The 22,904-nt window shown below is 40.1% G+C and overlaps 1 protein-coding gene across 1 annotated transcript in view; it reads right to left on the bottom strand.

Annotated features, from left to right (window-relative positions):
* mRpS30 (mitochondrial ribosomal protein S30) overlaps nt 1-22,904 on the bottom strand; it is a 116,010-nt gene that overhangs the window by 87,010 nt on the left and 6,096 nt on the right. Inside the window, exon 2 of the mRNA XM_067137671.2 lies at nt 11,221-11,368. Coding sequence (XP_066993772.2) covers nt 11,221-11,368 — 148 coding nt within the window. The remainder of the gene's footprint in view (nt 1-11,220; nt 11,369-22,904) is intronic.

Raw genomic sequence — 22,904 nt, 5'->3', positions numbered from 1 at the left:
ATTATTGTGACAGGAAAAGATCATCAAGATCATCTGAATAATCTGCGCCTGCTTCTCACCAAATTGAAAGAAAATGGCCTGCATGCTTATCTTGCTAAGTGCACCTTCTTTCAACCTCAAGTTCAATACCTGGGTCATATCACTGATAAACATGGCATTCGGCCCAGCGAACAGAACGTCTCTGCCATTACCAACATGCCTCCAACACAGAATATCAAGCAACTACAATCCTTTATCAGAAAAGCTAACTATTACAGCAAGTTCATTCCACGTTTCGCTTCCATAGCAGCTCCTCTGAATGCCTTACGCAAGAAAGGTGCCAAATTTCATTGGTCTCAGCAATGTTAGCATGCCTGGCAGACCATCAACATGGCCCTTGTCCACGCTGTCAAGCTTACTCATTTTCAGCCCGGTAAGGTACTCACTCTCGCCACGGACGCATCTGATTATGGACTCGGGCGCCGTTCCTCCGCCAGAAGGATCGCCATGGACAAGAACGTCCTATAGCCTTCACCTCCAAGACACTCAACGAACACCAACATCACTACTCTCAGATAGAGAAAGAGGCCTTAGCTATTATCTTTGGCATTCACCGCTTCAATAAGTATCTGTATGGTAACCATTTCCTCATCATCACTGATCGCAAGCCTCTTGTTCACTTATTCCATCCTGGTAATAAGATCCCTGAACATTCCCTACGGAAACTTCAGAGATGGTCAATCTTTCTCTCTGACTACTCCTATCAAATTGCCTATCGTAGCACATCCCAGCATTGTAATGCTGATGCTCTCTCTCGCCTACCTGTCGGTCCTGATACTACTTTCGATACTCAAGAATCTGAATGTTTTCAGTTAGACATTGAACTTCAAGACACAGTCTCCAGTTTTCCCATTGACGCTACTTGTATCGCCGAAGCGGCTGATAAGGATAGTACACTCGCTACAATTCGTACTTATATCCGCAATGGTTGGCCTCTTCAACACAAGCTTCCTACCAGCCTTGCACCTTATCATCGTCTCACAGTTTGTGCCGGAGTAATCCTATTAGAAACAGGCACCCTATTCCGAGTGGTTATCCCACTTAGTCTGCGCAAGCAAGTTCTCAATTTGTTACATGAAGGTCATTGGGGAATATCACGCACCAAGCAACTCACCCGTCAACACTGTTATTGGCCTGGTATTGACACCGACATCGAGAAACTCATCCTCTACTGTGAACCTTGTCAAGTACATCAGAACGCACTGTCGTCTGACCTCGCTCCATGGCCTTCTGCTAATTCTCCTTGGGAAAGAGCAGACATAGATTTTGCTGGACCTTTCCTCAACTCTATGTGGCTTGTCGTGATAGACTATCTAATTTTCCTTACGTCGTTGAAATGCATTCTACAACTACGGAACCTACCATTCGAGCACTTCAGAAGATTTTCACTACTGAAGGTTTACCTCAAGTATTACTTTCAGACAATGGACCTCAATTTACTGCCACTAAATTCCAGGATTTTTGTACCCATAATGGCATTAGGCATATTTTGGCACCTCCTTTTCATCCACAATCCAATGGTGAAGCTGAACGTTTTGTCCAAACTTTCAAGAAAAACCTGAAGAAAGCCATATCTTCAGGTTTAACCAAGGATCAGGCATTATTCCAACTCCTAGGAAGATATAGGAATATGCCTGGTACCGACAACCTCACTCCAGCTCACAAGCTCCATGGACGCCCTCATCGAACTTTGCTTTCTTTGTTGCAGCCTCTTCCTGCCCAGCCACATCACTCGCAACCAAAGTTCAACGCCACCGACAAAGTGTATGTCCGGACTTTCAAGTCCAATCCTCCCTGGATACCTGGTATCATCTGCCGTACGTTGGGACATCGTTTCTACGACATCCAGACCGCCGAGAAATGCATCTGCCACCACCAGGACCAGATCCGCCTCCGCTATCATCCATCTCCCTTTGTTGATTTTTTGTTTCAAAATGGCGCCCGGTAATGACGACGTAGTGTTTTATTCTCCGAGTAAATTAACTGTAAAATGTGACGAAAAGTGCGGAAATGTCGAAGATTAGTGAAAAATGGAATGTTGTGATATTCATGTGATCGATGGTGGCATTATAAGTGCGGAAATTGCCCTAGAGACGTAAAAACTAATAAAGATATTGACTGGATTTGTGAGCAGCGTGTTCGGAATGTTGTTGTTGGGGACGGCGATCCTAAGCTGTGATATGTAGCAAGATTGATGATGGAGACAGGCAATCCAGTATCTAATTGAAAGTCAGTCGAGTGATCTGGGAAAGCGATCGGAATGATGATCTTGCTAGAATTTCTTGTAGGTAGAATGAGGTTGATTTGATCAACTTCCATGAAGTCGATGAGGAATATAAAAGTGCATTAGAAATTATAAACATTCTACAAAAGGACAATGAGACTCTTAAAGTTGAAAATCAAGAATTAACAGTCAAGTTTTAAGGAGGAAGGGGGTCTGAGATTGCTCTTGGAAAACTGTCAAAGTGTAGTAAATAAACAATTAAAATTCAGTACATTGATGGAATCTTATGAGACTGATGTGGTGATAGGAGTGGAATCGTGGTTGAAAGAAGGGGTGGGTAATAGAGAAGTATTTCCAGAAGGGTACACAGTCTATCGTAGAGACCGAGGAGATAAAAAGGGAGGGGGGGTGTTTATTCTGGAAGGAAACTTACTGTTCACATGAATGGTTTACTGATGAAAGGGATGAAATATTAGGGATAAAATTAGTTTGTGATAATATGAAGGAGGTGGGAATTATAGGAACAAACAGGCCTGGAAGAGAGGATAGAGACATGGAAATCTTTGAGAAAATAATAGATTATACTCGTAAAAACAATAATAATGATATGGTAATAATTGGGGGGAGATCTAAATTTGCCTGAAGTTGAATGGAATGGAGCTGCAAGTGAAGCCCATGAACAGAAACTGGCAAATAAGTTAATTTGGGAGGGAGGATTTACACAAGTAGTACAAGAACCGACTCGTCTCAATAACTTACTAGATGTATTCTTGGTTAAACCATGGGAAATTGTTGATAAAACTGAGGTAATTGAAGGAATAGGAGACCATAAGGCTGTAATAATGGATGTAGGACTCGTACCAAAAAGGCTTAATAAGAGGGTTACACAAGACAAGAAATTGTACAGAAAAACTAAAGTTGATGAATTTGGGACTTACCTTAAATCACAATTCAGTTCTTGGATAAGTGAAGGGAGTAACGTGGATACACTTTGGGCTAAATTTAAAGGAATCATTTGGGAAGGAGAGAAGAGATTTGTACCTGTTAAGAAGGGTAAAATGACCTCACACCCTGTTTATTATACAAGGGAAATAAGAAAATTAAAAAGAAAATGTAGAATAGTAAACAGTAAAATCAAAGAGGGTAGGGAGAGTAGAGAAACTAGAAAACAGCTAATGAGAGAACTGAACAGAGTGAAAAAAAAAGCAAAAGAGAATTATATGAATGGCATACTTCAAGAGGGTAATGACCACAAAGGGAAATGGAAAAAGATGTATTCATATATCAGGAATCAAAAAGGAAAAGGAATCCAAATTCCTACAATGGTGGGAGAAGGGGGTGAACACTATTTAACAGATACTGAGAAAGCAAACCTATTTAGTAGGGAATTTACAGATTCAGTAGATGATTGTCAAGAGTTGGAAACCAAAACAGAAGACAGAGAGGGAGAGAGACAGAGGGAAACAAGAAGCTTCTCATTCACAAACGAAGATATTTTCAGCGAAATCCAACTGCTTCAGCAAGGTAAAGGAGCAGGAAGTGATCAAATTACTGGGGAGATATTAAAGACAATGGGGTGGTACATAGTGCCTTATTTAAAATTTCTCTTTGACTATCTCATAAATAATAGTGTAATACCAAAGGAATGGAAGGAATCTATAATAATACCAATTTATAAAGGAAAGGGTAATAAAAGGAAACCAGAGAACTACAGACCAATCAGCCTGACCAGTATAGTTTGTAAAATACTGGAGAGTTTAATATCGAAGTACATCAGAGGGATATGTGATGATAAAAAATGGTTCATGAGGAGCCAGTATGGATTTAGAAAGAAATTTTCTTGTGAGGCACAACTGGTGGGATTTCAGCAGGACATATCAGATCAGTTGGATTCAGGAGGTCAGTTAGATTGCATAGCCATAGATCTTTCTAAAGCCTTTGATAGAGTGGAACATGGAATATTATTAAAGAAATTGGAGGGAATAGGATTGGACGTAAGGGTTACACGTTGGATAAAAACATTTCTAAATTCAAGGGTTCAGAAAGTCAAAGTAGGAAATAATGTATCTCAGGAAGAGAAAGTTTGGAAGGGAATTGCACAGGGTAGTATAATCGGTCCGTTACTTTTATTAATATACGCAAATGATTTAGGGAACAATATAACATCAAAAATAAGATTGTATGCAGATGACATAATTGTTTATAGGGAAATAAACAACATTGAGGATTGTTCAGAATTACAAAGGGACCTTGAAAGTATCCAACAATGGGTTGAAGAAAATAATATGAAGGTTAATGGAGGCAAATCAACTGTTACAACTTTTACAAACAGGAGCTTTAAAACTGAATTTTAATATACTTTGGATGAGGTAGTTATCCCAAAAGATGGCAAGTGCAAATACACAGGTGTGAGATTTGAAAGTAATTTGCACTGGAAGGGTCATATTGATGACATTGTTGGGAAAGCATACAGATCGTTACATGTCATAATGAGGCTACTTAAAGGATGCAACAAAGAATTAAAAGAAAAAAGTTACTTGAGTATGGTTCGTCCATTATTGGAATATGCAAACAGTGTTTGGGATCCTCACCAAGAATACCTCATAAAAGAAATAGATAGTGTGCAGAGGAAAGCAGCAAGATTTGTAACAGGGGATTTCAGGAGAAAGAGTAGTGTATCAGAAATGTTAAAGGAACTTGGGTGGGAAACTTTAAGTAAGAGAAGGGAGAAAACTAGACTTATAGGATTATACAGAGCCTATACAGGAGAAGAAGCATGGGGAGATATCCGTGAGAGGCTTCAGTTGGAAAATAATTATATCGGCAGGACAGACCACAAATATAAAATTAGAAGGAATTTTAGCAGAAGCGATTGGGGTAAATTTTCATTCATTGGGAAGGGTGTGAAGGAGTGGAACAGTTTACCAGGGGTAGTGTTTGATCCTTTTCCAAAATCTGTACAGATATTCAAGAAGAGAATAAACAGCAACAGAGAAAATAAATGAAGTGTTAGAGGGCATTCGACCAGTGCAGGTTATTGTAAATAAAAAAAATGTGTGTGAATAAATTAATTCCACCCCCTGGTCTAAGGAGTTTGGACAGCCAAAGTAGGGGACTGCCCGTAGGGGTGAAGTACAGTGGGGACTTCAAGGGCCCTGGGACCGCTACGGTAGCTGTGAAGGCCCTTCAGGAACTCTGAAAAGTGGTGGCAAAAGGGGCTCTGGTTAAGATGCAGCAGGTCGTTATGCTACTTAGGATCCAGAACGGGTTAAAAAAAAATTTAAAAAAAATAAATGCAATGTAAATATTAATCTTATACCAGTTGTATAGTATCATTTGAAGTAATTCCACATACTGTATATCAGTTGACTATATTTTTAAGTAGTACAGGAGATATTATAAGTAAAATTTTGTAAACAATATAAATTTATTAAGGATGAGCTGTGTGTTTAATAGAAAACATTGTTAGCGTAAATTGATTAATATTGTATTATAGGAAAATTTTCTTCTCTTGATAATTTAATATTTAGTGCTTGACAATAATGTATTTTAGTGTACCATTTGCCACCGAGGTAGACACCTCATTTGCAAATAAAGAGATTTTGATTTGATTTTGATTATCACAGCTCAGAAATCCGTCACAGAAAGAGCTCTGGACCATTTAATCACGATGGGTTCTTTTCAAGACGATTCTACACTCCTCCGCCCAGACCAGGCTCCAGACAACACAACAAACACGGCCGACTCTTCAGCCCAGCATCACTGCCACCGCCAGTGCAGTCGCCGCTTCACGCTGTACCGGCGCAATTAGGAGGGGAGGCTGTTGTGTGTGTCCTCCGCCGCCTGATAGCTCCGCAACTCGCACCCGCCTCAACTCTTCTGGATACCACGAGGTATGAACAGCAGCGCACTGACAGAATCGCATGACATCAGCCAGCGTGTATAAATTGGGCGACGTCTTCTCCGCTCTAGGCACTGTGCAGTGTCCAGCGATCAGACTACACCATATGTCAGACACGGAGGAACCCTCTTAAAAAAGTGTACTGAACAGGTGGACTAATTCTGATCGGGAGGTCTCACCTCAGGACATCTTCGCCTCAAGTTATCCTGCCTCCCGTATCACCGACACACGTCCTGCCTAGCATTCTGCTACCATGAACTTTACTCCAAGTTCCCTTTATAATTCTCCAAACTACAGATAGTCATCAGCTATTACGAACATTTGTTCCTTCAGACATCCTATCTCATCAAGGTAGATCTCAGTGTACATATAAATATATCTCTCCGACCATCAGTCAACTAGCTTATGTTGTTATTTAACGTGTATAGCACTTCAAGCAGCAAGTCTAATTTCGTTCATTTTTGTACATACTGTGTGAATATTTACAAACTAATTAACCTTTATGTTGTGTTTTGTATATCATGGTTCTTGTATACAACAATATGACGAAGTTCAAAATGTTTTCCTCTTCTATATTTAATGTGGGCCAGGCAAGTTCAAGTGGTGAGGAGTGCTGTTGTGGAGCACTGAATTAGTGGTTCACTCTGAGTTCATAAGCCAGTGCAACGAGTGCAGTTCTGTCCATGAAGCGAGTCTGTACGTTCTGTTCTGTCTATCGCCCAGAAGTTGAGTCTCCCATGTCTAGCTGCTGTGAATGAACATGTGTCTCTGGTGCAGCACAAAAAGGGTCAACAAGGGACTGTGAATGAAGTTTGTTGTGAGTATGAACAGTGTATTGCATACAGGATTGTGAGACTGTATTGTGCATGAACTGTGAACGAAGTGGCTGTGATAACATACAGTGAGAATAACTGTAGAACTGACTTAAGAGTATAAATGACAGCTGTGGAACAGTGTACAATGTGATTGTTTTAGTTTGTAAGCGATAGAGTGAACAACTAGTGCAAGTGAGAAGTAAGGGTGGAAAGAGTGCAAACTGGTGTAATTATGTGTACTCTGTAGTGTTAAAACATGATCCTGGTGTGTAGCATGAAAGCATTAGTAGTAATTAATAAGTCCTAGTCTTAGAACTTTAATACTACCAATGTTGCCTGTTTATTTACCTACCCGCCAGCCACATTACAGCTGATGTCAGAAGAGAGACTGACTGGTAACATATTTCGTAGTCTGTAGAAATCCTTAGTAGCAAAATGGATGCAACATAGAAGTGAACTTACATCCAATTAGGACCAACTCTTTAGTGATCTAAGTCAGGAAGAATTTAGATGCAAGGTGATTGGAATTCAGTGAACTTAAAGTTGGGCAGTTAAAATTAGAACAGGAAGTGCACTGTCTCGAAACTGAGTTAAAGAGCAACGTCATACAGGACAATAACTAACTGGACAAGAAGCAGTCTGATGCAATACGTTAAGTTGTGGAGTTCAGAGTTCAAGACTTGAGAGGAGAAGTGAGTGCCTTGTGTAAAAGGATGACAGCTGAGGAGACCCAAACAGAGTACACCAGCAGTGATGGTGTCTGCAGCATCTTCAAGACATAACCCTCACCCTACAATGGGACCACTTCCTGGAGAACGTTCCAGACCCAGTTCAAGACCGATTACATACACAACAGGTGGACATCGGAGCCTCCAGATTGCCAGACTACATGGACAGGCGGTGGAAGTCCTACACAGCTTCCTGCTTCCCGCTGCTACAAGAAAATTGTGGGAATGCTCGATGGACGCTACAGTGACTACCAGCCGATGGCCACTTACCATGTCCAGACCCTGCAAGCCATTGAACTGCCATGGGAAATTATCACCGAGGTCAAGAGACCAGCCAACATGAATCTGGATAGACCGCCCCATGATCACACCCAGCGCAAGGTGGGTTCTGCAATGCAGAGGTCCATTAAGGGTTGATAATTGGCAGGGAGTATAACCTCAAGGGGGCTCAGATGATGCCCCGGAGGATGAAGGCAGCGACGATAGCACCGTGCTGGAGGAACCTTCACTAGGAGACAGCATACTACTGGAGCCTGAACAAACCGAACGAGGATGCTGCCTGGCCAGTACGCTCATCCCAGTACAAAGCTGCATGCCAGTACAAACACCAAATTCGATACCACAGAATCGGAGGATACTCAGTAGGACCAAGCTTGGGACGGGTGAACCAGTCACATACACAATGCCAGTGGACGGTGAAGACATGGAGGCCCTCGAAGCAGACAAGAGGGAGGTCATTGGAGCTTTGGTGGTCATGCAGGGGCCCATGAACTGTCATCACCAGGTCCAAAGACACCAGAGCCAGCGAATCCGCTATGGGAGGACGTTCGTCCATCTTAATTGTCTGGAACCATATCATGCAGCAATTTGGAATGAGTTGCTTTAAGGAAGGGGCAAGTGACAGTCTCCGCCATTTTATTGTAAGGCCTTGTGAGGAGTAAATTAGTCTTGCCCCGATAATGAGTGACACCACTGAGTTAGGGTCCTGCCGCTCACCGTACAGCAATCAGTTAGGAACGAGCCGAGCGTGCAAGCCCAGTCCTCTCTGCCACCACTTTGTTATCTCACTGAGGTTCAGCTCAAGGCAGCACACAGGCTGACCTGAATAACATAAGACTGGCAAAGATACTCCTAACATCTTTAGAAACCAAGCCTGGCATTCAGTCTTTTAACAGAAGTTTCCCCTCATGAACAACACTATAAAACAGAACTACAGCCTTCAGCAAAAAGAAAGTTGAACTTATTGATTTCAAGACCTACTCCAGGCAACTGTAACACACATCAAAATTTTAACTTAAACCAACTTGTATTTTATGTGCTATCAACTTAACACCACTGTATTTTCATGTCTAAAATGTGTGGTATGGGGGGTGTATGGTTTTAATGGTGTTTTTTGACCAATCTTTTATATATGAATTCAAGATACATGTATATTCAAGGTGACAATGTTTTACGTTTTAATCAGCACACGGACAGGACAAGTTAACAAGACTTATCTAGTGTCTTTTAAAGTACAATAATGTATCCTTATTCTACTTTTGTTCTTGAATTGCAGCTGGAGATGTCCCTACAAGGATGAAATATGTCCCAATAAGCTAATGTTATTCTGAAGGGAAGAAATGTGATTTGTATTGTAAAGGTGGAATTTCCTTAGAAGTACCATAACACTCAGTTCCTATTCACCGGAAAGAGAGGGGGGTATAGAGAGAGAGAGAGAGAGAGAGAGAGAGAGAGAGAGAGAGAGAGATATCCAGCAGTAGCTATGAGAACGTTTAGGCCTATATTAATTTCAGGTAGAAAAGTGTACTGCAATTTACAAAATATTTTTGTTCGCATTTTTATCTTAACATTCCCTCAAACATTAATTTATTTTGTACAAGAAATATAGCTGCGACAAGACTCGAAATCACATCTTTGAGGTTTGCAGACAAATATGGTGACCACTCGGCCACCAATCCGATTGACTGCGGTGTAACTCACCAAGTATAATACATACATTGCATTGGAATAAGGAATTTATTAATGTTTTTGGAAATTAGGTTGCGAACCTGAAATGTTAAAGTAAAATCTGTTCGCCTTTTAGTGTTCTGTCACATACACTAAGCTCGAAGCAGATTCTGCGTCATGACATCTGACCTCATTTTTTTCAAAAACAAAAGCGTATTGACCTAAACCCTTATACACGACTTACTATTGATGTCCTCTAACAGGTACATTGAAGATCGTTGAAATCGGTTGGACACAGGGTCTGGACTCTCCTTGTTAGATGACAATAAAAAAATAAAAGGTACTTTTAGTAGAAATGTAGGTATATAAGTAGTTTCCTTACTGCAAACAACACTGGTTGACTGAATGTCTTAAAAGATTATGTGGGAATAACTAGAATTTCTAATTCAATAAGGTTCTTTCATACTGAACAACAGTACTTATTGTTACATGCCAGCCCTGTCGCAGCGCCCTTCGGTATTTCCTGGAAGGTATGACTAACCCAGGCCGGAGACCTCCCAACCGACCCAAGGACATGCCATGGTCTCTTCTCTAGTGTTTTCATCGTTTTTTTCCCTCGTCCACCTTCTCAAAGGTGCAATGGGAATGTTCTGTCTCCAGCCAAATCCCAAAAATCCTAGCACTCCATCACCAAGATATAAAAAGGTTAGCTGCAAAAAGTCATTAAGTAACAGAAGTGGGACAGTGTCCCGCCAGAGTCGAGAGTATCGCAGTTTGCTGAGCGGAGTATTGTGTGAACTGCCTAGGAGTCCGTGTGCGTAGAACAGTTGGTTTGTCAGTGTTGAGTAGTCCACTGTGTGCAGCAACCATTATGAATAGACTGTATTGACTGAGTGAGTGACAGACTTTCTCTGGAGTAGAGTCAAAGAACAGTCATCGTGCGTTGTGGTCAGCAGTCGTGTGTTCAAACCTGTCTGCGTGCAGCTGTTTTGTGTGAAGTGACTGAGCATACAAGCGAAAGTGAACGGTGAAGCCTGTCAATAGACCGTACCAGGAAAAAACTGTCCAGCTGGAGTCCTGCTGTGAGAGACTTGTAAACAGACAGCAATTAGTGGTGTTCATCATTGAATATAAGTGAGAGATTGAGAGATAGAGAGAGAGTGTGCATACTATTTAGGGCAACCTAGAATTAAATCAGATCAATAAAACAGTCAGTATTTTATTCATAACATTATTTTCCTGCACTTATAACAATTACAGTTCAGCATATAAAAATCTATACATATTAAATACATTTGAGATTGTTCATTCTTTATTAAATTCTTTTCAGCCATGCTTTTGTGATGTGCATACTTATATATATATATATATATATATATATATTCATTCATTACAGACATAACAGAAATGTAAAAAAAAATTACATTTCTTATTTGTGCTAATTTTTGGAATATTAAGTCCAAAGCTGAATATATATTTTCACATTCTTCAGTGTCTGAAGTTCTACAATCTAGCAATAACAATATAAATAAGTGTATATCAGTTATATAGCAAAAGAACAAATACCTGGGATCTCAATAGATGTGGAAGTTTTGAAGATAGATTGGCCAAAATAATGCGGTTAATCTGTGTCAAAACACTTCTGCCAAAGATTTCATCCAATTTTCGGGGTGTCATGGTATAATTTTCATCTTCAAAATATTCATGCTTCCTCCTGAAATGACAGAAAACTAATACTAACACTAGTTCTCAATAAAGCATCCTTCTTTACAAGTTAGTACTGAATTAAAGGATAAATTCAAATTCCTTATTACGAGAGAATGGTTCATTCTAAAGGCCCATAAGGAAGATGCTGATGATTGTTCTCCTTACCTACAGTGCTGATGGTCATTTTCTTTAATATGCATCATCTCTCAAATTCTACAAGTACATGCTATAGGATCATTGCCGTACAAATCAATAAATTCCCTGACTGACCTCATAAATAGTTCACTGTGAGCCTTAGACATTACTGCGACCACCTTGGCCTTCAAAGCAGTTCCCTTTTGAGGCTAGACATCGATTCCAGCGGTGCCAGCACAATCAGAAACATTCAAGTAAGTCATTTTCTCGCAGCATGTTCAAAATGCCCCAGGGTGCAAGGTCAGGCGAATAGGGAGGATGTGGCACCAGGGGTCATGTAGTTCTTGGTTAAAATTCATCGAGTCAGAAGAACAGTATGGGCAGCTGCATTGTATCGATGAATAAGCCACGTGTTGTTTCACAACTGATCAGGTCACTTCCTCACATCCTCCTTTAAGCATTTCAAAATTTCAAAGTTGCAAGCAGCATTAACTGTATGAACAGATGAGACAAGCTGCTTATGACTGGCAAAGCAAATCAGCATGCACTCTGTTGCTTTTGATTTGCCTTTTTTTTTTTTTTTTTTTTTTTTTTTTTTTTTTTTTTTTTTTTTTTTTTTTTGACCCTGAACTTCTCCACTAACTGGATTGTCATTTGGTTTCCAGGTTATTGTCATTAACAGAGGTTTCATCGCCCACAATGACAATGGAAAGAAAAGTGGAGTGATTGGTAGCTTTCCTTTGAGATCCGAGAAGTCACAGTCTGATGCACTTTAGTGATTATATCTGGTACTGGAGTGGACACTGGGCGACCAGAGAGCACATCATCAATCAATGTTTTGCCCATTAAAGCAGGAAAATTACTCAAATCTATTATGAAATAATTAATCACTGTTAGCAGTCACCTTTGAAGTTTTATTAAATAATTCATTAGACAACAAATTTTGGAGATTGTGCTCCATTGTCAGGTGGTGAAATGATAACCAGACATTATTCTACAAGATTTCATCAATGGTTTGACAAGTGATTTTGTAGATAGTCAGACCGTACTTTAGTAATAATTTTTGGCACTGGAGTGGACACTGGGCAACCAGAGAGCACACCATCAATCGATGTTCTGCCCTCATTAACACCTTGAGTGCCACGTGAGACCAACGTTGACTCACAGAGCTTAATGCCAGTCGGGCCGCGTGAGTCCACAGTGGACTCACGCGCACTCTCTAAGTCTCAGGCCCCGTAGTGCCATACTGTCATCACATTTGACATGTAAACGTATGTTAAATAAAAGTAGGTGGCCAGTTCGTCATGAATCTATTCTTGGCTTGTTCATTTGCGAGTCCGATGTAGCACAACGTAGCCTGGACGTCAGTGTAATATATCGACCACAATAAATAAATTATGATGACATTTTTTATTGTTTTCAGATCGTGTCATGTGTACAAATAACAAGAGATTGTACTGTACAGTGTACTCATTGTTCATTGACTCATATCAGGGTCTATAGATGAATTGAAAACATAGGGCATAAAAATTACATGAACTTTCTAGAAAGAATATTTGTAACTTTGTCTCATTCACAATCACACCACAAAGTGGTACACTTCTTACATATGAATTTAAAGTATAACAAATGAGACTTTCTGAAGAAATATAATTCAAACTGTGTTTCACAATCACTCTACAAATTTGTGCACTTTGAAGAAACAGTCCAAACAGAAGAAATTTTCACAGGCTGATCATTTGAACGTAGACTGCAGTCTTCTTCATGGCATATTGCCTTCCTGATTCCCGATGGATCTCTTCATAACACTTACTGCATTTTCGTCTTCCCTGCCAGCCTACATCATCCAGTCGGTGGGGTAATACCCATTTTTTGGTACTTGTTGGGAATGTGAAGATCTTTGATACCGGTACCTGTTAACTGTTCAACAATGTCCTCTTTGAACTGGGTAACAGATAAACTCTCATTCCCAAGTTGATTTGAAATATATATGGCATTTACTACACTTGTGTCGATCAATATCTCAATAGCCATTTTTCTGTACCATTTTACTCCCCGTCTCAGGGAAGTACTATAGCTCTTTTTATGATCTGGTGAATGAATGTACGGTTTGCATTTGTTATACTCTATAACAACTCCGTGAATTTTGCATTCACCATCCCTCCTCTGAATAGTGACCGTCTCACCAGTGTGTTTAGTTGTCAAAATTAACACGTCTCTTTTATCATGCGATTTCTGAACAACCACAGCAGTGATACTTTCACGGGCTCTTGTCTCTCCTCTTGCTAACTTGCTTTTAGTAACATCGGTTGGATTATACTTCCGGTTAGATTTCAATGTTCCAAAGATATGAGTTTTATTCTTTAGTAGTTCATCAGCTAATGAGACAGACGTATACCAGTGTGTCAGGAAGGCGAGAACTGTGCTAGGATACGTGGTGACACATTGGTCTCACACGGCCTATACAGCTGGAAGGTAGTGTCAGTGGCCGCATGAGACCAATGTGTCACCACAATTTCAACACAATGTTATGACTACAATTTTGGCCCAAGATGACTAAAAGGTACTTTTCTGTAATAAGATGCGCTATTTTATACTCTATAGTAAAAAAAGAAAGAATGGCCTGGATGGAATTTTTTTTCACTGCATACGTGGCACTTAAGGTGTTAAAGCAGAAAAAGTACTCAAATATTTAGGAATCCCATATACTACTCATCAAAAACCATCTTGATGCAAAAATGCTGTTCACATAGATCTTCTATTTCGCTATTCACAGAGAGCATGTAGGATGTAGTTACAAACATAACTGTGAACAGTGTCACTCCTCATCCACAAATTCAGCCTACTGAATCATCACAACACAGTGGTACTGTTATTGGCAGATAACAGTGATAACAAAGCTCCATAAGAGCACGAGAAGTAAGTCTGAAAATTAAATTACGAGATATCATACACATAGCATTATTATTGGTATGGAAACTAAAAAGACCTTAATTACCACACCATACTCGCTGTACTCCATTTCAAGGTCCAAGGCTTTTAGTATGATTTGCCAATAAGACCAAGTCTTTGGCATAAAGCGAACTGCTAACTACATTCCTTGCCATTTCATGGCATGCAGTAAATGAACACAAGGGGTGAAAGATTACAGCCGTTTATATCCCGTAAAGTACTCTCAACCAAGAATACATTCTTCCAGCAATTCTCACTGCAGCTGTTGATATAAAAGACTTTGATTGTTATAATGTCCGACTCGTTGGCTGAATTGTCGGCGTACTGGCCTTCGGTTCAGAGGGTCCAGGGTTCGATTCCCGGCCGGGTCGGGGATTTTAACCTTAATTGGTTAATTCCATTGGCTCGGGGGCTGGGTGTTTGTGCCGTCCCCAACATCTCTGCAACTCACACACCACACATAACACTATCCTCTACCACAATAACACGCAGTTACCTACACGTGGCAGATGCCGCCCACCCTCATCGGAGGGTCTGCCTTACAAGGGCTGCACTCGGCTAGAAACAGCCACACGAAATTATTATATTGTTATAATAAATTTGGTCCCATAATCCCTCAGTATGGTCAATATCTTTTCCCTTGATAATCTGCTGTGTTCCAGCTACAGTTAGAATATAAGCACAACTGCCTTTCCATCTTGTAGCATTTGTCAATATTGTTTTATAAGCAGTAGTATGTGATCCTGATGGCCCTACTGTAGTCTGATATCACACTTGTTTGCATTCAACTTATTTCCCACTACTGATAGCATTTATTTATTCTTCTTCCTCCTCGCCTTCCTCCCAAGTTACTGAAGTTGGCACTGGATATGATTTGGCCCTATATCACAGCTGGATGCCCTTCTTGACACCAGTCCTATGTGGAGGGATGTATTCACTAAATTTGTGTGCTCCTGTGGTGGTTAGTAGTGTGGCGTATTGTATGTAGATATGGGCCTAAACCAACACCCAGTCCCCAAGCCAGAGGAATTAACCATACACAGTTAAAATCCTCAGCCCAGCTGTCAATTGAACCTGGGGCCCTTTGAACTAAAGACTAGTACGTTGACCATTCAGCCGAGGAGCTGCAACATTACTGATCACATTGTCTTTTCTAAAACGTCAGAAAACACCCTAACTGATACAATGATTAAAGAAATACCTTGACATCCTCTGCAATCCTTCCTATTCTCGTCCTTATATGAAAATGAAAATCCACAGCCTGTTTCCAGTTTCAATCGGGTCAGGAATGAAATGAGGATAAGAATTGTACCCGCTGACGACGCCTGTCGCACTCCTCTGGGGCAATGATTAATGACTGATAGTAAAATGAAATTATATTTGAGTGTGTTGCTGGAATGAAACATGACAGGGAAAACTGGAGTACCTTGAGAAAAACCTGTCCCACCTAGCTTTGTCCAGCACAAATCTCACATGAAGTGCCCGAGATTTGAACCACAGAATCCAGCAGTGAGAGGCAGGCGCGCTGCCGCCTGAGCCACGGAGGCACTTTACTTGCTTACAGAATGGTCCAATTACTGCTTTTATTTAGTAAGAAGCTACAGTTAACCTCAATTATAATGCCATCAATTTTTTTCTTCTTTTTAATTTGCTTTACGTCGCACCAACACAGATAAGTCTTATAGCAACGATGGGGTAAGAAAGGCCTAGGAGTGGGAAGGAAGGGGCCGTGGCCTTAATTAAGGTACAACCACAGTATTTGCCTAGTGTCAAAACGGAAAACCATCTTCAGGGCTGCCATCAGTGGGGTTCGAACCCACTATCTCCCAGATGCAAACTCACAGCTGTGCGCTCCTAACCGCATGACCATTATTCATTCAGAGTATTTAATGGCACAATAAATAAAGAAGGTGGCATTAAATCAAGGTCTTTTACTTTTACATAGTTTATGCCCCCATTGGAGCACTTTATTCAGTCATATACATTAAAGTCTAACAGTATTAAATAGAGCCAGCTTTTCACCTTCTTCTTCCACTCCCAAAATGCTTCATCCTGTTGGACCTGGCTGCCCTTTGGTTGTCAGTAATGGTGTACTTCCTTCATTCAAATGTTATGAGTTTGAATCGCAAGTGTTTATTCCTTAGAATTCTCTTCTCTGCCTTCAATTTGGAGCACTGATAAATTTAATTCTTCTAAATCATTTAGGGTCTATGACCTCTGTGAACCAAGTGTTCTTTGTTCTGTTTTTCCAGAAGTAACTAACTAACTGCTTCACTAGTCGGGTTTCTGGTAGTCTGAATATATGACCAACCCAAAAAAAGGCAATTCTCCTTTTCCGTAATGTATCTATTATTGATTTGCTTTCACAATATACTGCTTCATTAGGTAATAATCTCCACTAATCATTAACCTGGTGTTTCTTATTGATGATTGTCCTGATGATTCTTCTATCTACTTTCTGCAAGTTGTCGCTTGTTGAATTAGAGTTCAACTTGAAAAGCGTTTCACTAGCATAAGTTGCTTTGAGTTTTACAACTGTATTGTAATGTATAAATTTAGCATTCATGGAGAAATTATTTTTATAAGTTGGCCACGTGATTCACTGTGCTGTTTTCAGTTCAAATGTTCTGCTGTCGAACGATGTTTTCTCTTTTGTGTTCCAGGTTATAATTTCCCCAAGATTTTGAACTAATTCACAATCTTAATTTGTTTGGCATTGTCGAGGTGAATGGCTGGTGTTTCAATTCTGAAGATCAGCATCATTTCAGTCTTTTCAAACAAGATTTGCAGTCCGATTTTTGCAGCAATTTTCTCAAGTTCTTCAATTTGAAATTTAGCTTCTTCCACACTACTTGCTAATAATGCAAGATCATCTGCGAATGCTAGGGAATTAAGTTTAATATTTCTGGATGGCATTTCTTTACCCATTCTAGCATGACTTTCTTCACAGCAAAGTTAAACAAAAATGGCGAGAATCCATCTCCCTGTAGATGGATGCACTAGCAAGTGGTTGGCTGCTCCAAGAGTATTATCTCAGTGATAAAGTAGTTAGTAATTGTAGAAATTTATCAAATTTTCCCTCTGAGAGAGAGAGAGAGAGAGAGAGAGAGATATACACATACATTTAGTTCCACAAATATTGGTGTTAAGTGTTTGTTTGTAGTAATCTGCGATTAGTGGTATTTATTTACAATTTTCACACTGAGTAGCTCCGTAGGTGTTCGCTAGATTACAACCTGTAATTTAGGACTGTGTGAAAGAAGTAATCTCTCTTTCTTTTTAATATTATAGTTATAGTCTATTAGTGCAGGCATTTGATAGGGTATTTCAAAAAACAGTTCAACGGTTCCATCTGTCACGAAGGTAATAACTTCTTTAAATAACGCGATACTGTTGTAAATTGTGTTTAAAAAAAAAAATTTCAACAGGATATACAGTATTTCACTGGCGAAATATTTAACAGTCGTATTGGTATTGATTATTGTCGCTCTTCGTATTCAAATATTGGCATTGTTGGCTACAGTCGTGAACAAAGGGTGTAGTGTATCAAGAAAATATTAATAAAAATCAGCTGATTCTTGTATTCCGATCATTTGTAGTTCTGAGTAGGCAGTTAAAGCATCCGTAATTTATATTTCACACCCTCGATCTTTCAGTATTTATGAGCAGTTAGCTAATAATCAAGTTCCTACATCCCAATAATTGCATTCCAAGTCCCTGGCATAGTTTAGACTGGTTTAGACAGAAATAATTTTGAGAAACTATTGTAAACAACCTCATATTTTTCAGCATTTAAGGACACTTTTATTCTCCGTCCCACGGAGTAGGGGAAAATAATAGTAATCCACCATCTGTAATAATCACATAACCACATTTCAGTTGAGAATTGTAGTCTAGATGCGGTATACTGTTATATTCATGTGTATTTTTGTGCAAACAGCAGGTTTTATTTCTATTACAGAATAGTAGGATAAGTAATGGGTGACTTCAATGCGAAGGTTGGAACCTGTAAGACTGGTGAAACTGTTATTGGAAACTATGGGATAGGCGAGAGAAATGAGAGAGGGGAGAGATTGGTCCAGTTTGCTGAATACACCAACATGCATATAATGAATACATTCTTTAAGAAACACCCAGGGCATAAATGGACATGGAGAAGTTCCAATTTTGAATTCACCAATGAGATCAATTTTGTTCTATCTAACATCCCTCAAATCATTAAAGATGTATCAGTCCTTAACAGATTCAATACTGGTAGTGACCACCGATTTGTAAGGGCTAGAGCCGAGTTAAGCATTAAGGATCCAGCATTGCTGATAGAGTCCAGCCCTTCTAATTGCAAGATATCAATTATATCACAAAGATGCTTCTCAACGTAGAAAATGGCCTCGAACCAAGAACTCCATCTTGTCAGCACTGGTAGGCCTACTAGAAACAGTTCAGGATTCTCAAATGGATACTTTTCTTTGAGAAATCGAACATACAGATGTTTTCTCTTTCTTGTATTGAGAAACACAGCTTTAACCTTAGCCACTGCTGCATTAAGTTTCATCAGTTCTTTCGTGAATATGTATCCCATCAAATTTAGCCAGTGTGCCCAACACTGAATGTGAACTGCATTCTCTCCAAGGATTATCCCTTGCAATAACTCTTTTATTTGCACCAAAATTACACTGTACAATACTCTGTTACCTCTTATGAAAAAGAGGATGTACTGAAGCACTTTAACATACATCTTGCACTGGCGCTTACCAGTCCCAAGATATTGTTGTTAGTGCTGGAAGAGGAGGCAGTCCTCCCGAGTGATTGAATCGGTATTAGCAAGTGAAGCGCTCTACCGGTATTCTCCGGTACTACTGCGGAGAATTGCGGAGGCATACGGAGGGTGGCGGAGGAAACGGAGCGAACGTGCTCTGCTCATTCAGACAAAACACTCCTTGCTGTCAGTTGCTGCGTGTGACGAGTGAACTTTCTGGCACCGTTATCTTCACTGTGTAGCTAATGCCACGAAAACCATCAGTTGTTTGGAATTTTTTCGATGCAGAAGGCGATCGGAAGAAATCTGCCAAGTGCAAATTACGTGCGCGTAGTTTTTCAACAGGAGGCGGCACATCTAATTTATTTGATCATTTAAAGAGGAGTCATAAGCAGTGTTTGGAACCAACAACTGAGCAAAGTAGCGAGGTGTACGCCCCAGGCAGTGAAGAGCATAAGCGGTTGAATCGGAGTTTGGCTATGTTTGTTTCTATAGATATGCAACCACTCGACATTGTCTGGGATGAAGGCTTCAGGAAGTTTGTTAATGATTTAAATCCGAGGTATGAACTACCATGTCGCCGAACTCTGTCTGAGGTAGGTGGAAAATGAACTCATATTGCACCATTTATTGTACAGTATTACAATTAATTGCCAGCTATTTCTGTGATCGATACCTACGTTATATTTATTTTTTCTTAGGGTATTCTAGGCGAAATATATGACGAAGTACGCAATAAGCTGAACATAGAACTGGCAGCAGCAAAACATGTCGCTTTAACGACGGACTGTTGGACATCTAATAGACAAGACCCGTACATAACTGTGACTGCCCATTTTATATCAGAGGCGTCAAATGCACTGATGTCCGCATGTCTGGCAACGGAAATTCTGGAAGGAAGTTATACCGCGGAGCATATCGCTAGCCGCTTGTCAGACATCATCAATTCTTGGCAGCTGTCTGGTAAAGTGCCAGCAATTACTACAGATAACGCTGCAAATATGGTAGCTGCGGTACGAAAGTTAAATATCCGCCATGTTCCCTGTGTAGCGCACACACTTAATTTGGCCATAAGTGATGTGGTAAAGAGCACATTCCCTCTTCATATGCTTTTGGATACTTGCCCAAATATTGTCACGCATTTCAAGTAAGTATGCCCACAACAGAAAAGTAAGATTAGGGTTCTAAGTTTTGAAATGTTAAACTCAAGGTATCGCCGCACTATGGCTTATAAAAGTATATTTGCTCCGCGCCTTCTCGCAACGCTGCTAGTTTTTGTTTCCTAATTTTTCTTCTAGGCAAAGTACAGTTGCAAGCCATAAATTAAAACATCAACAGTTAGAGTCCGGTAAGCAGCCACTCTGGCTTATTCAGTACTGTTCAACCCAATGGAACAGTCAGCTTGCCATGATGCGCCGTCTGCTCGAGGTAAAGGACCAACTCATAGTGGCTCAGTCAGAACTTGTGAATGCGCCGCAAGCGCTAACAGGTGAGAATTATGAATACAGTGTAATGTATTGAAAATTCTGTCTTTTTGTAACACTTGAATATAATGTATGACCTCAACTTTTTCCAGCTGACGAATGGTTGACCTTAAAGGAGTGTGTAGCAATTCTAGACCCATTCGAAACGATGACTACCATGTTATCCGGAGAACTATACACCAACGTGTTCTCACGTGATCCCTTTGGTGCAAGGATTATTTCTCTCTCTTTCTACAGAAATAGAAAAACCAGCTAGCACTGTCGGACAGATGGTCCTCGAAGCAAGTCTGGAAGCCGTAGCAATGCAACTTTTTGCATATGAAACTCGTTCTGTGACAAGGGCGGCAACATTTCTTGATCCTAGGTACAAAAAGGATGGATTTTGAATACCAGATCATGCAGAAGAAGCACGAAAACAGGTTAGTGTTACTATTTTGAATGGAACAAAAGCACGATGTGTTCACTGTCTATATAGCCTATCCCTTTCACAAAACCAAGCATGTGACAATTTTTCAGGTTGAAGTCGAGCTAAGAACTACGATCCAAAGGCGTGATAGGCTACAAGCAGCAGCAGAAAGTTCAGCATCGTTGGAAGAAAAGCCTGTTGCAGGAAGAAACAAAGGAAGATGTAATCTATTAGCGTTTTTGGATGCAAAGCTGGCCCAGAAGCGACGTGTTGCGACGCCTACGTCGAATACCATGATACTCCTAAGGCAGTACGTGGAATTAGAGCCAGAGCATAGGTTGACTGACCCTGTCAAGTACTGAGCACAAATGGAGAACCAATCGAATCCGCTTCATGAAATAGCTGGATACTACCTTTGTATTCCAGCTACCTCTGTCCCAGCGGAGAGAATGTTTTCTGCTGCTGGACAAATAATCACAGCAAGAAGAAATGCTTTATCGCCAGAACGAGCAAACACTTTGCTTTTCTTACATGGAAACTCAAAATATTTCTTCAAGTAACGCATATAGTCTTGAACTTTGTTTCTTCTCGACTGAAACGTTTATTTATTTATTTATTTATTTATTTGTTTGGTGTATGACTGTGTCTCCGAAGTAATTGGGGCATTTATTATGAAGCTGACTTTTTATAATATACTTCTCTTTAATATACCAAAAAATTATGAATTATTATTACATTAAATGATGTATCGGTATTATACGATACACGGTAGTTTCTTCATTCAAAACAACACTACTACATCTGTTGCTTAAAAATGGTACCATACGTAGCAGTCCAACGGCTTGGCCGCGTTAACACTCTACTTAAAATAGGTTATAGTAACACAAACTTCTCCGCTTCTACCGCTCCTTTCCTTGCATAACGGTTTTAGCGGAGGTAATCGGAGGTACCTATTAATGTTGCGCGAACAACTGCTCCGCTCCTACCGCTCCTTTCCCAGTACTAATTGTTGTAGTCAATAGAGTTCTTCTGTACAGAATTAAGTATTGCCCTGCTGCATGATTTTGCATCAGCTGCTTCCAGAATATATATATATATCTCAACACTTTCCCATCAACATCATTGTGTTCACACTTGTTTCAGCCAAGCTGAGTTCTAGAAGATTCCTCTAGTGCTGATATTTTAGTGTTTCACCTGGTCTTCTGTGAGGTGCAGTCTTCCAACTGGAGGAAAGCTGAGAGCTGGCACAGGACATGTGACTGTGATGAGTGTTTTAAAATCTTTACTTGTCTTGAATTTCATGCTTGCTTCATATACAGTATATATTGTTTTGTTTTTATTCATGTCTTGCCTTTACTTTGATTTTGACTGATGATGATCTCTGGTAAGACCGAAACTAGTTTTAACAAATATATGTTAAACTTGGCTTAATCAATGGGGCAAGAATGGCCCCCATGCAGTTCTATGAATACACTGTCGCTGCTCGGTTAACGACTAGAAAAAATGTTTTCATACCACGAATAAACCTCACCCCATATCACCCAAACATTCCTTTCCAAATAACCAGCAGACAGTTACCACTGAAAGTTGCCTTTGCAAAAACTATCAATAAGTCTCAGGGACAAACACTTCACAGAGCTGGATTATACTTGCCAAATACTGTATTTACTCATGGACAACTCTACGTAGTCTTTCCAAGAGTCAATAATTCTAACAATATTTTGTATCAATTTGTGCCCCACCGACACAGGTCCTATGGCGACGATGGAATAGGAAAGGGCTAAGAGTTGGTAGGAAATGGTCATGGCCT

This window comes from Anabrus simplex, chromosome 1 (genome assembly GCF_040414725.1).
Source record: "Anabrus simplex isolate iqAnaSimp1 chromosome 1, ASM4041472v1, whole genome shotgun sequence".
In the NCBI taxonomy this organism is placed as follows: domain Eukaryota; kingdom Metazoa; phylum Arthropoda; class Insecta; order Orthoptera; family Tettigoniidae; genus Anabrus; species Anabrus simplex.
The sequence above is the reverse complement of the archived record's forward strand: the minus strand, read 5'-3'. Positions and strand labels throughout refer to the sequence as shown.